Source organism: Aegilops tauschii, chromosome 2 (genome assembly GCF_002575655.3).
Source record: "Aegilops tauschii subsp. strangulata cultivar AL8/78 chromosome 2, Aet v6.0, whole genome shotgun sequence".
In the NCBI taxonomy this organism is placed as follows: domain Eukaryota; kingdom Viridiplantae; phylum Streptophyta; class Magnoliopsida; order Poales; family Poaceae; genus Aegilops; species Aegilops tauschii.
In genome coordinates, this window is record NC_053036.3 from 39,786,573 (window position 1) to 39,799,854 (window position 13,282).

Below are 13,282 nucleotides of genomic sequence, written 5' to 3' on the forward strand. Positions count from 1 at the left end.
GGAGATGCATTTCCCTGAGATCAACATCACTCAGGAAGTGCCGGCGCGCTGGGGGCAAGTGTCTATGCTTGGGCACCCAGTGCTCATTCATCTTGACCATGTGGTGGATTTCACCTGTCCGCCGGAGTCCAGCCCTAGTAGCGGTATGAGCTGCGACAGTGGAGTCAGTGGCCTGCCCTCGGAAGATGGTGCGATCGACCCGTGGCCAGCCAGATGGGGGTACCGGTGGTATCTCAACTATGAAGACGTCGATTTCCCGCCACCGCCGCCTCGCGCGCCAGTTCACTCGAGGCTCCGTTTCCCTGATGCCGGAGGCAGTGGTGGAGGTGGAGGTCGGAGAACCTATGGTAGCGGCAGCGGCTACAGGGAAGCCATTGTGGGGATGCAGCAGCTGGGGGGAGGAGGACGCCAACGACAAGAGAGAGAAGGATCGGGCGGAGGGAATGGCGGCGGTGGAAGAAGACGCGCTGAGCTGCCGGAGGCACCGCCGCTCATCGACACGGCGGTGCTGGAAGATGCTCCGACGGGTTCTGACCCGTTTCCTTGCACGGTCGAGGACCTGCAGGTCTCTCACATGCAGCTGCACGGGAGGGAGACCATGGACCTAGATGGCATGGATGTGGAGGGCAGGAAGATGTGCCAGAGGGACCGCAGGCTCGTTCTTGTGAAAGAGAGCTGGCTCTGGGCGCGGGTCAGCCGGCGCAGCTGGCCGCGCCTCTGCAGGATGAAGGCAGGGAGAATGAGGAAGGGAGGACGACGCCCAATGTGGAGGTGGGGGGCGTGCATGGCCTTTTTAATGCAAGCCAGCCCATTGGTGCATGTGCGCTGCTCGCGGAGGGCCCCAGCGAGGATGGAGTGGCGGGAGACGACCCTTTGACCAAGTCTGCGCATGAAAAAGAGTCTGGGCTTGGTTCACAGGCTGAAATCTTTGGGCCGCACTCGCCACGCGAGGCCCCGCCGGCGGGGCTGCTGCTGCTCCCTGGCCCGCAGGCCCAAGATGCGTTGTGGGCTGGGGATGGGAGGGAGCCGGAGAAGCCTGTGGAGCTGGATGAAGGCCAGGAGGGGACGACACACCCACTTGAGGCTTTCCTGATCTCTTGGTCCTCCCCCCACCCGCCACTCTGCTTCCTGCGCCGGCGGACGGAGGCCGCCGTCGGGGTGAGCAGGCGGAGCCCCCTACCAGGCGGAGCAGCTGGCGGCCAAGCCGACGGCGGGATGGTCCACCATGGACAAGGTGAAGATGGTTCTCCTCAAGCAGAGCGAGATCTGGCATGATTGCGCGCCTCCAGGCGCCGCATCTGCGGCGGATATGCAGAAGTACAGGGACATGTACAAGAAGCCATTACCTGACAAGTTCATTGCGGCGGTCGAAGCTCTGATCGATGGCTCCACGCAGGGCAAGGGCAAGGAGATCAGCAAGACAGGGCAGACGATTTGTGCCTGATTTGGCTCTGGTTGGTTGCTAGTGTGGGTCTTTCAGTTTCTCTATGTTAGCAGGCCTTTCGTCTCTAGAGTATGGGTGCTGGGTCGCGTCGAAGAGTGAGTGTGTCCCCCTGGAACGAGGTGCTGCTGGGGATTGTGTGTTTGTGTTGGCTGATTGTAAGCGTAGTTGCTCCCGAGTCAAGAGTTCAAGGATTGTTTTATGGATTTTGCCATTCTAAATTGGAATGTGCGAGGCCTAAACAACCCCGCAAAGAGAAGGGCGGTGCAGTTGTTTGTTGCTGACCTCAAGTGCAAAATTGTGTGTCTGCAAGAAACCAAAATCATTGATATGAGCAGAAACTTGGTGCTCGAGACTTTGGGGCCCAAGTATGCTAACAGCTTCATCTCTCTGCCAGCAATTGGATCAAGAGGGGGAGTTCTGATTGCCTGCTGTGACGACCATGAGATCACCCCGGAGCGCCTAGCGATTGGAGTGCACTCGGTTTCGGGTACTGTAAGGAACAAATCTGACGGAAAGACTTGGTCAATATCTGGGGTGTATGGGCCGCTATCAGAGGAGGCCAAAATGGAGTTCATCGATGAGCTAAAGCGGATTAAGCAGCACATGCTGTCATGTTGGATGGTTCTTGGTGATTTTAACATGATTTGCCGGGCGAGGGACAAGAGCAACAATAATATCAACTTGCGGCTGATGGGGAAATTCAGAGCGGCGATTGATGAGCTTGAGCTGATTGATTTCCCTTTGTTTGGGAGGAAATTCACCTGGTCAAATGAGAGAGAGAACACCACGCTCACCAGAATCAACAGGGTTATGGTCACTAGTGATTGGGAGGCTTTGTTCCCTCATTTTCAACTGTCGCCGGCCTCCACCAATGTCTCTGATCACTGCCCGCTTGTGCTGAGAAGAATGGATGTGTCGCATTGCAGGGCCTTTCGGTTCGAGAATCACTGGTTAAGATGCCCCGAGTTCGCGGAGATTGTGCAAGGCGCGTGGTCAAAGGAGGTGAAATCCCGCGACCCCATCCGTGTGCTGCACACAAAGCTCTCGAGGACGGCCAAGGCTCTCAAAGCATGGAACAAGCAGAAAATGCGCTGGACAGCTTTCATGTCAGCACTGGCCAGTGATGTGATCTTTGGGCTTGACCTTGCGGAGGAGGAGCGGGCCCTTACGGAGGCGGAGCGGGGGCTACGGGCGCAGCTCAAGGCCAAATTGCTCGGCTTTGCGGCTGTGGACAGAGCAAGGTGGCGGCAAAAATCGAGAATGACTGAAATCAGAGAGGGAGACGCGAGCACTCGTTTTTTTCACCAGCGAGCCTCTGGGCGACGGCGCAAAAATTACATTCCCCATCTAAGCGGCGCTGACGGCCCGGTGTTTGAGCATGAGGGCAAGGCCAAAATTCTGTTCGATAGATTCAAGAACCTCATCGGAGCGCCGTTCACTCGTACCGCCAGGCTCAACTGGGTGTTGCTGGGGCTGCCGCGGCGTGATCTGAGCCATCTGGAAGGGGCTTTTTCTGAGCAGGAGCTGTTGGCTGCAATTCAAGAGACACATGGGGAAAAGGCACCGGGGCCAGATGGGTACACTGGGGCTTTCTTCAAGCATTGCTGGGAAACAATCAAAACGGACATGTTGGCTGCTGTCAATTCTGTCCATAGTTTGAGAGGGCGCTGCTGGCACATTATCAACACGGCAAATGTGGTGCTTCTGCCTAAAAAGGAGGGAGCGCATGATGCAAGTGATTTCAGGCCAATAAGTCTTATGCACAGCATCCCCAGAGCAAGATGTTAGCAATGCGTTTGGCACCTGAGATCAAGCACCTTGTCTCGCACAATCAAAGTGCTTTCATCCGCGGCCGTTCAATCCAGGACAACTTCCTGTATGTCAAAAATGTGATCAAGGCTGCGCACAGTGCCAAATCCCCCCTTTTATTCCTCAAGCTTGATATCGCCAAGGCTTTCGATTCTGTTTGTTGGGGTTTTCTGCTTGAGGTTATGGAGGCTATGGGTTTTGGGCAAAGATGGCGGGACATGATCTCTTTGATTCTATCCTCCTCCTCCACCAGGGTCCTGCTGAACGGTTTGCCGGGCACCCCGATCTTGCATAGAAGTGGATTGCGGCAAGGGGATCCGGTGTCGCCATTGCTGTTCATCCTTGCCATGGAGCCGCTCCAAAAATTGCTTTCGCTGGCCACCCAGAGAAATGTCCTCTCTCCCCTCACTGTCAGAATGGCGTGCTTCAGGTCCAGTTTCTATGCCGACGATGCGGCCCTTTTTATCAACCCGCGGTCTCAAGATATCAAAGCTATTCAGGCCATCCTGAATCTATTTGCTCATGCCTCGGGCCTAAGAGCAAATATCCAGAAGACTGTAGCGTATCCTGTGGCATGTGCTGGGATTGATCTGGGACCGCTGTTGGCTGACTTTGGTGGGAAGCTGGGAGCCTTCCCATGCCAATACCTTGGTTTGCCACTTGGTGTGAGAAGGCCAAAGAGAGTGGAAATGCAACCCCTAATTGATAAGATTGCGGGCAAGCTTGCCCCGAGGAGGGGTCGGATGATGAATAGAGCTGGCAGATTGGTGTATACCAACTCAGTGGTCACGGCTACGGCTACCTTTTTCTTGACAGTGTTCTCCCCGGACAAATGGTTAATAAGAAAAGTGGATAAGCTGAGAAAAAAATTCCTTTGGGAGGCTGAGGACCGATCGATCGGTGGAAAGAGTCTTGTAAACTGGAGGCAGGTCTGCACGCCAAAGAAATACGGTGGTTTGGGAATCAAAAACATCGAGTGTTTTAGCCGGGCGTTGAGGCTGAGATAGGAGTGTTTAAATGGCAAGATGAGGAGAGACCATGGAAAGGATCTGCCACACCATGTGACGACACGGATAGGCAGCTCTTTTCAAGCTGCACAACGATCTGTTTGGGTGACGGAAGCATTGCTAGCTTCTGGATGAACAAATGGCTCAACGGGAATTCGCCAAGTGTGCTGGCACCTGATGTGTTTAAACTTGCTGGTTTCAAAAGAGTTACGGTTAAAGAGGGGCTACGCAACGGCAAATGGATGCAAGGGCTGCAGCGATTGGACACGGAGAAACAGCTGAACCAGTTTGTGCACCTTTGGCATGAGGTGCAAATGATAAACCTATCAGTCAAGAGGGACACTGCCATTTGGAACCTCACAATGTCGGCTGCCTACAGCGCATGTTCAGCCTATGATGCACAATTTTGCGCAAGAATTGAAAAGCCTGGACTAGCACGAGTGTGGAAGAGCAAGATGGAGGGGAAGGTCAAATTCTACATCTGGTTGTTGTTACAGAACAGAAATTGGACGGCCGACTGCCTTCAGGCTAGAGGCTGGCCAAACAATGACCAATGCAAGCTCTGCGACCAAGAAGCTGAAACTGCCAGCCACATAGCACTGAAATGCTCATATGCAAGAGAGGTTTACTTCCATTTTCGGCAGCAAAACAATGCGGTGTGGACTACTACTGATATGGCACAATCAGTCTCAGAATGGTGGGATCAGTGTTGAGCATTGTCAGGGAAACGAGAGAAAAAACCAAGGAGGAGATCACTCTGGGAGCATACATCGTATGGAACCTATGGAAAGAGAGGAACCGGAGAGTTTTTGAACACAAGGAACTGACGACGTTGGCGCTGACAAGGCTTATCAGAGATGACATCCGGTGTTTCAATGAGGCCACGAGAGGAACTGCCGTTCCTGGCGAGTAGTAGGGGGCTCCCGTAGCTCTTTTTTTGTGTTTTTCGGCTATGCGCCTGTGTAGATGACCTGTTTCTAGTCCTGGGGCTTCGGCCCAGCGTTCTATGGCTTGTACCCTCTTTTTCTCCTATAATGCAAAGGCGTCAAAAACATCAGACATTCAATGGGCTGTGGCCCATCAGGTATTCCGTCCATCGTTCGCGTTTGTTTCGCTGCTCGCCTGGGCCAGGCCTCCGCTCGAACCGCATCGTGATGTTTCGAATCAAATTCGGGGTTCAGATCAGATCCGGATCATGTTGGTTTTGATCGTCCGGTTGTTCCCCCTTTCGAGGTCGGATTCCCTTATGCCCAGCACCGCCGACTATATATATATATATATATATATATATATATATATATATATATATATGACGACAGCCTCGATCGATCGGCACCGTATCCATTGACATTGTGCAAGAAACGAGGGCCCCAAAGCAAAGTAGCCAACCAATATTTCCACGATGTCGTTCTTCAACGCGCGTCTCTTCGCTTCCATGGCAATGGCGGACATCCTCCACTTCCCAGGAGAAGACGTGCACGATCACGCGCCCCGGAGCTGTCCGAAGGAAGCAACGGCGGAACTCCTGCTGACGGCCGGATCGTCCCGTCAAGAGCCCCAGCGCGTCGTGGATTGCTCGGAGGCCGACTCGACGGAGAGGAGGAGCTCCACCAATGCTTGAAGTAATGCATGTGTGATGTGTTCGTGCGTGAGTTTGAGGATTGCTAGTACTAGTAGTTAATATACTTTGACAAGATTGTATGAATTTCAGTGTGCTAGTAGTACTGTAGTACAAACTAGTGGTACTAGAATCTTGCGCCGATATTTTTTAGTGACAAATATTCAGTAATCTGTAGTGCATTCCATGAAAGAGTACTCCCTCTGTCTAGGTGAGTAAGTCATCTTAGGTTGTGCACCGTGACCAAGGAGGAGGGGAAAACGAGAGAACTTAATGTTTATTTGCTAATTAATAACATTGCATGCAATAAACTAACCACTGCATGTCGTGTTTGGTAGTCTCAAGTCATTAAAATCATGCACACCCCACATATCTTATTGGTTGATATGTCAAGAAGCAAAAAACGAGGTAGAAGTTAATGCACCGCGCCTAAGTGTTTTGGGATTATTTGGTTTTCGTAATATGACTTACACACCTAGATGGATGGAGGGAGTAGCATATATGAAAAATGCAGCCCAACACTCAATTTGTGATCTCGGACAGTTTGTGAGAAACCTAACAGTGGAAACATATCACAATTTTGACACTCAATGCAAAAATTATTGCATTTTGAATTCATCAAAATGAAAACTAATTACGTTACTGCATGCTGATAAATTTGAGATCAGATCCAATCTGACGCAGCCAAGGTCCTGTGCATTAAAGACCTCATCGCTGGATCTGAGGTGGACTCTTCATGTGGCCTGCGGTTGCTGCTGGTCAGTCAGATCCCAAGGCTGTTGAAGGCGACCACCTAGAGCGGCGCGACCGCGAACCCCCAGACCGATCTGCGCCGCTGAATAACATGCAATGTATGGCGTTGGAGAATCCATTAATAGCCACTTCGACGAGTCCCGGGATGACACTGCCGGCGGTTTCCTCTGAACGTTGGTGGGGGTGAAAAGGGGGCATCCGGTGAGGATGCTACCCACCTGAAGCCAGCCGACGGGGGATTTATAAGCCATGTGGCCATGAGTCCGGGGTCGCAGGTGGTGCCAGGTGCCGTTCAACAGTCACATCCGGCAACCTCTGGTCCTATGAATTGTTTGGAGAAAATTGATTTTATACCATCGGCAACCTCTGCAATAGCTCATTTGCCATCCAACAAAGCTGCAGTGCTTATATACCAAACGCAAACGAATTCTATTGCCTATATACCACTGCCGTTACACTATCTTCTTTTTTCCGTCAGTTTTCTCGCAAATTCCGATTGTACCCTCACATTAGATAATTAAAAAAAAAGAAAATTCAACTCACGCACGCCCCCGGCCCTCCTCATCCCCACCACTCCACGCACGCACCCGACCTCCCACCTCGCATGAGCGCGAGCGACGGCCTCCAGCCAGCCGCAATGGCGGAACCGCCGGCGGCGCCACCGCAGCCCCTGCCGCCGCTCCCCCAACCCCCACCAATGCCACAGATTCCCGTCGCCGCTGCGCCTCAAAGCTTCTCGCCCACCTCATCTTCGGCGTTCTCCAGGAGACGCCTCATGGCGGAACCGCCGCCGGCGCTTCCCCTGCCCCTGTCGCACGGTCCTGTCTCCGCCGCGCTTCTAGCCCTCTCGTCCACCGCATCTTCGACGCCCCCCACACATGGGCTAGCAACGCCAACCACTCGCAGCGCCCAAGTCGCCCAGAACCCTAGGATTGGGGATTCCGGCGAGGTGGAGAGCAGGGTTGTGGCGCCGACGGCCGAAGCCCTCCCCAAAATCAACTCTACTGTGGGCGCACTTGTTGGAGCCCCTCTGCCCCAGATTTCCATGGCCTGTGAGGTGCTATTTGTGCTAGGTAATTTCTTGGATTATCTCTCTTTTTGCAGCAATTTTCGGTAGGAGAATGCGCAATTGACATGCTTTGCATCATCCACAGGATGATCCAGTCTTGTACTTACACAGTAGAGGTGAAGGTTTGTTGCAGTGGAACCAAAATCAATGGGGATTCTACATTCATTTGACAGATTCTTGAAGGTACCAGGACAAGTATGAAGGATTTGCTGGCTTCTATTGCTGGAACCTTTTCTTTTGCTTTATGCTCAGAGGATAATATATTTCTTGAGTATGTTGACTGCACTAGTGGCAAAAATATCTCTGTGTCAAATGATGACGAATGCATGAAAATGTTTGATTGTTTTGATCAGAATAGAAGTGGCCATTTGATCATCAAATATTCTGAGAGAAGTGATAATGTTGATGTTCCATGTAGTCCTTCGAACCAAACACCATCTATAGCACTACCTAGTCAACCAAATAATGTCATGGATGAAGCTAGTATATGCCTAACAGATACATATCTTGACAATCCCCATGAAGAATATGAACATGTTGGTGTAGATGAGGAGGACCAATACTCAATTGGCAGTGTTGGTTCCGATAGTGATGATGAGGTCGGAGAAAAAGATATACCAAATACTGATTATGTTGAGGATAGCAGTGATGATGAAGAATGGGTTGCTGAAGATGCTAGACCGGATGCTATTCCAGAAATTGCCTATGACAAAGAAAACCCGCCAATGCATGTTGGCGCAAAGTACCCCAACATTGAAGAGTTTAGGTTGGCAATTGCTACATATGCACTACTAGGGAAAAGCTTATAGGCCGACGCTTAGTAGTAGCGAGGGTTTATAACCCTCGCTACTGCTACTTACTAGTAGCGCGGGTTTTTACCCCTCGCTACTACTAAGTTGATACTAGTAGTGTGGGTTTTTAACCCGCGCTACTACTAAGCGGTCTCTACCGTGCCCTCCCGGGACATGCCATAGTAGTAGCGAGGGGTACAAACCCGCGCTACTACTAAGTTGATAGTAGTAGCGCGGTTTTATACCCCTCGCTACTACTAAGTACGAGGTAGGTGAAATCCCCATATCCTCGGCCGAATCCCTCCTCTCTCCCTTACTTTCCCCCTCTCTCACTTTCCTCATCTCTCCCTCATACTCCAGCGGTGGCCGCCGCTGGTACACTCTGCTTTCTTCCCCCTCCCTCTCCGAGATCCCTTCAATGGGCGGTCGCCTGAGCTCCTCGCCGCCGCCAAGATGCGGAAGCGCGACCTCGGCATCCTCCTCCTCGCCGCCTTCACCGTCTTCTTCTCGCTCCAGGTCAGCCCTCCTCCTCCTCCCCCCTCTCCGATTCGATCCGGAACCCTAGCTGACCCACCCCCCTCCTCCTCCGGCAGCACGAGGGCGACTTCTTGTTCCGGGAGGCATGGTACCACTTGTCGGACGACGGGTTCCCGATCAAGCACGACGTGGACCGCCTCCCGCCGCCGACCTCAACGGCGATGGTCGCCGCGAGGTGCTGCTCCCTACGCACGATGCCAAGATCCAGGTCCTCCAGCTCCCAGCCCACGCCGGGCTGGCCTCCGCGGCCGCCCTCGACGGCTTCCACGAGGCGTGCGTCATGGCCGAGATCTCCTTGCACGATTGACAGCACGCACAGGGTCGAGATTTTTTTTTGGTTTTTCAAATTAATAGTAGTAGCGCGGGTCACAGACACGCGCTACAAATAGTTAGTAGTAGAGCGTGTCGAACCCGCGCTACTGCTAACAGACGTACTAGTAGCGCGGGATGCACCGCGCTACTACTACTAGTTAGCTATAGCACCGTAGTAGCAGCGCAGGCACCCGCGCTTCTACTAGCTTTTAACCCCGCGCTACTACTAGACTTTTTCCTAGTAGTGATGCTGTAAAGAAAGAGTTCGAATTTAAGGTTGAAAAAAGTGAACCTACTTGATTCAGGGCTTATTCTCGTCGGGCGAACAAGACAGGCTGTAAATGGAGAATTCATGTTGGGAGGTTGGATGACCGAGAAACTATGGAGGTATTTTGGTTGCATAATTTTGTTGAATGATGTCTTGTTATAAAATGGAGTTGACTGACACTAGTTTTCCCCATTGTTTGTTTAATGCAGGTCAAAGTTCATGTGCAGGAGCACACATGTTCTAGCACAAAGAACAAAAAGAAGCAGAAAAATGCTTCAAAGGCATGGGTATGTGAGAAAGTCATGGACTGGGTAAAAGAAGATCCTAGTGTTCGGCCCATGGAATTACGCAGGAGGCTACATGACAAGTACAAGATCAAGGTCCAATACACAAAAGTATTCCGTGGCAAAGGGCTAGCAATGGCTAAGTTGTTTGCTAATTGGGATGATTCTTTTGACAAGCTATATGCTTGGAAAGCTGAGGTTGAGAAGAGGTCTCCTGGAAGTATAGTTGCGATTGACCACATGGAGTACGATCAAATTTTTTTTTCATACGGATGTTTGTTGGGCTGAAGCCTTTTGCGATGGATTCTTGGCTGGCTGCAGACCTTACTTGGCGATAGATAGCACCCATTTGATAGGCAAGTATAGAGGCCAATTAGCTATTGCTTATGCTATTGATGGGCACAATTGGTTGTACCCTGTGGTCTATGGAGTTATCGACTCGAAAACTACTGAAAGTTGGGTTTGGTTTTTGGAGAAGCTTCGTGATGCTATTGGCTCTCCCCCCGGTCTAGCTATATGTTCAGATGCAGGAAAAGGGATTGACACTGCAATCGAACAGGTATTTGGGTATGCAGAACATAGAGAATGCATGCGACACTTGGTTGTGAACTTCAAGAAAAAAATTCATGGTAAAGTTTTTGATGATCATTTGTGGCCAGCTGCTTATTCATGGACTCCTCGAGGGTTTGACTATCACATGGCAGCCATAAAGGAGAAAAAGGCTGCTGCAATAGCATACTTAAAAAAGTAGCACACCAGGCTATGGTCAAGGAGCAAATATTCAACCTCCTCAAAAGTGGATTACGTGACAAATAATTTGGCCGAGTGTTTCAACAACTGGATCCGCAGGCACAAAGGTTTAATGTTGTTTCAGCTCATGGACAAGATCAGGAGAAAGATTACGGTGAAGTTTGAGAAGAGGAGAAGGGTAGCTAGAAAATTTCAAGGTCGGCGTATACTTCCAAGTGTCATGAAGGAGTTGAATGACATAAGCAGGGGGCTGGACATTGAATATGAGAGAATAGATGACATGATTGCAGAGGTGAGTGAGAGTGTTGCGCTAGGTGGCAAGTGCCATGTCACTGATCTAGCAAATAGGACATGCACATGCAGGGCATTTCAAGTCTCGGGGAAGCCTTGTAAACATGCAATTAGCTTTATTACTGGAATTAGGGGGGTCACAATAGAACACTTCGTTGATGATTGTTACAGCGTTGCCAAGTTCGCTGCAGCTTATGCTCCTATTCTTCCTGGCCTAACCGACATGTCTCAATGGCCAAGTGTCAACAAAGAATTCTTCTTGAACCCCCCAATCCTTAGGAGGGCCCCTGGGAGACCAAAGGTACAGAGGCAGAAAAGTGGTGCTGAGAATAGCAAGGGAAAGGGAAAGAAAGGCCAACACCAATGTCCAATTTGCAAAGCTTATGGACATAGATGGCAAAGCTGCAAAGATGCTGCTCCTGAAGCACTAGAAGCCTATGCAGAAGTAGCAAAGCAAAAAAGGTACTTGCTATTTCAATATGAGATTTCCGTTCCACCTTACTCTTGTCTTAATTAAGCTATAATATGTGAAACTCATGCAGGGACAAAAGAAAGAAGAAATCCATTACAAAAGCTATTTGTACAACATCAGATCAAGCAACCAATGGTACACTACCTCTACTTCCGTGTCCAAGTGAAAATGAAACTGCACTAGCTCTACTTTCATGTCCAAGTGATGCAATTCAAGACGATGTTGCCAAGTCTACATCATCGAAGAGTACCTCGAAATCTAGAAGGTATGAAAACTGCACCAATTACTTATATTCTGTGAGTACCTCTAAATCTAGAAGGTATGAAGACCGCACCAAATTTACTTATATTCTGTGAGTGTATACCTCTACATCATCAAAGACTACCTCTAAATCTAGTATGTAATCAATTTTTTTGATGTAGATCAAAGGTCATATCTGTTGTGCCTGACAGCCCTGCAATGGGAACTCGAAGCAAGAAGAGAGCTGCGCCTAACAGCCAAGCAATGGCCAGTCGAAGCAAAAAAAAGTTGAAGTTGTGAAATTCTTTAAAATCTCGCGTATTATCTGTATCGCAGCTCTTAATCTGTATGTTATTTTATTTAGAGATTTGCTTGTGTGAACAAGATATTTCGGTTGTGGTATTTTGGTTCTGGACGATGTGAACTTGCTACTGATTGTGCGAGATTTAATATGGTGTTTCCTGAATCTCTTCAAAATGATTTGAATTGTCTTGAGTATATTACTCTGTTGCTGGAATTATTTAGATGCTGGAATTGTTAGATAGTCACTTATATTTGCTGGAATGCTTAAAATAGAGAAGGAGTCACTAGTAGGAAAAGGGGCTTTTACCCCGGTTTGTAAGGGCCTTTTGTCCCGGTTTTCGAACCGGGACTAAAGGGTCGTTACTAAAGCCCTAACCCTTTAGTCCCGGTTCTTACACGAACCGGGATAGAAGGTCCTCCACGTGGCCGCTGCTGCCAGCCCAGGCAGGGGGGCCTTTGGTCCCGGTTGGTGCCACCAACCGGGACCAATAGGCAGGGCCTTTTGTCCCGGTTGGTGTCACCAACCGGGACCAATAGTGTCGTGGAATTGTCACGGCAGTTGGCGCCCACCGTGGGGCGAGCGCACGGTGGATTTGAGTTCTTGAAGGGCAGCTTCGAAGGGCTCAAGGGATACGCTGCGGGCCGGATGACCAAGAGTCGTCGTGGCAAGCTCTACATCGATGATGCAAACTGGGGCCCCGACGCCGGCTCAATTGAGTACGGGTACCGGGTCCCCTTCGGTGGAATTCATGTTTTCATTGGCAAGATTGGTGAGCCGGGCCCTGAGCCGGATCTCTGCGCCGATCTCATCGAGACGGCTCAGCGTGCACGACCCGCCCGGGCCCGGCCTGCCTTAAGGCATGCTTTTGTGGGATGTATCCATGGAGGGCCCTCTGATCGATCTGGATCTGGTGATGAGACGGCCGCCGGCTCTGACGGCGAGTCGTCCACCGATGAGTCAAACTCGTTGTATCAACTTCAAGATGGCAGGCTCATGGGTTGTTCCGATGGTGACAGTATTCCGGACCCGTTTGAGCCGCCCAGTCAGGTTGGAGTCTTTATGGCCGGTGCACAGCCTGTTCAGAACCCTGCTGCTGGAGCGGGAAACCCGGTGCCCTCGCCGGCTCAGGTGCTAATGGATCTCACGGACAAGATGACGGCCCTGTTAACCGCCACGGTTGACCCGGCGGATCAAGCTCAGCATGATGCGGAGGTGGCGCAGTTAAAGTTGGATCTAGTGAAAGCTAAGGAGGATCTGGCAGCGGAAGGGATCAGGATGGCTGCAGAGAGGGCGGCTCTCGACGCCCAGACTTAGTTGATCCAAGCACAGTCCT

At 50.8% G+C, this 13,282-nt stretch overlaps 2 protein-coding genes across 2 annotated transcripts; both read left to right on the top strand.

Moving 5' to 3' along the window:
- The first annotated feature begins 2,008 nt into the window (after positions 1-2,008).
- Positions 2,009-3,232, top strand: LOC141040702 (uncharacterized). The gene has a single exon (XM_073506819.1). The coding sequence runs from the start codon at positions 2,009-2,011 to the stop codon at positions 3,230-3,232; it is 1,224 nt and encodes a 407-aa protein (XP_073362920.1).
- A 3,952-nt stretch (positions 3,233-7,184) lies between these two features.
- On the top strand, positions 7,185-12,148 carry LOC109761540 (uncharacterized). The gene is made up of 6 exons (XM_020320366.4): positions 7,185-7,704; positions 7,786-7,883; positions 9,646-9,727; positions 9,818-11,395; positions 11,476-11,670; positions 11,828-12,148. The coding sequence occupies exons 4-6, from the start codon at positions 10,755-10,757 to the stop codon at positions 11,943-11,945; spliced, it is 954 nt and encodes a 317-aa protein (XP_020175955.2). The 5' UTR covers positions 7,185-7,704; positions 7,786-7,883; positions 9,646-9,727; positions 9,818-10,754; the 3' UTR covers positions 11,946-12,148.
- Positions 12,149-13,282: the final 1,134 nt, after the last annotated feature.

Coding starts and splice junctions, on each gene's coding strand:
- LOC141040702 (XM_073506819.1), top strand. CDS start 2,009: ATGGAGTTCATCGATGAGCTAAAGCGGATTAAGCAGCACATGCTGTCA.
- LOC109761540 (XM_020320366.4), top strand. CDS start 10,755: ATGTTGTTTCAGCTCATGGACAAGATCAGGAGAAAGATTACGGTGAAG. Junction 11,396..11,475: donor GAAGTAGCAAAGCAAAAAAG/GTACTTGCTATT, acceptor AAACTCATGCAG/GGACAAAAGAAAGAAGAAAT. Junction 11,671..11,827: donor AGTACCTCGAAATCTAGAAG/GTATGAAAACTG, acceptor TTTTTGATGTAG/ATCAAAGGTCATATCTGTTG.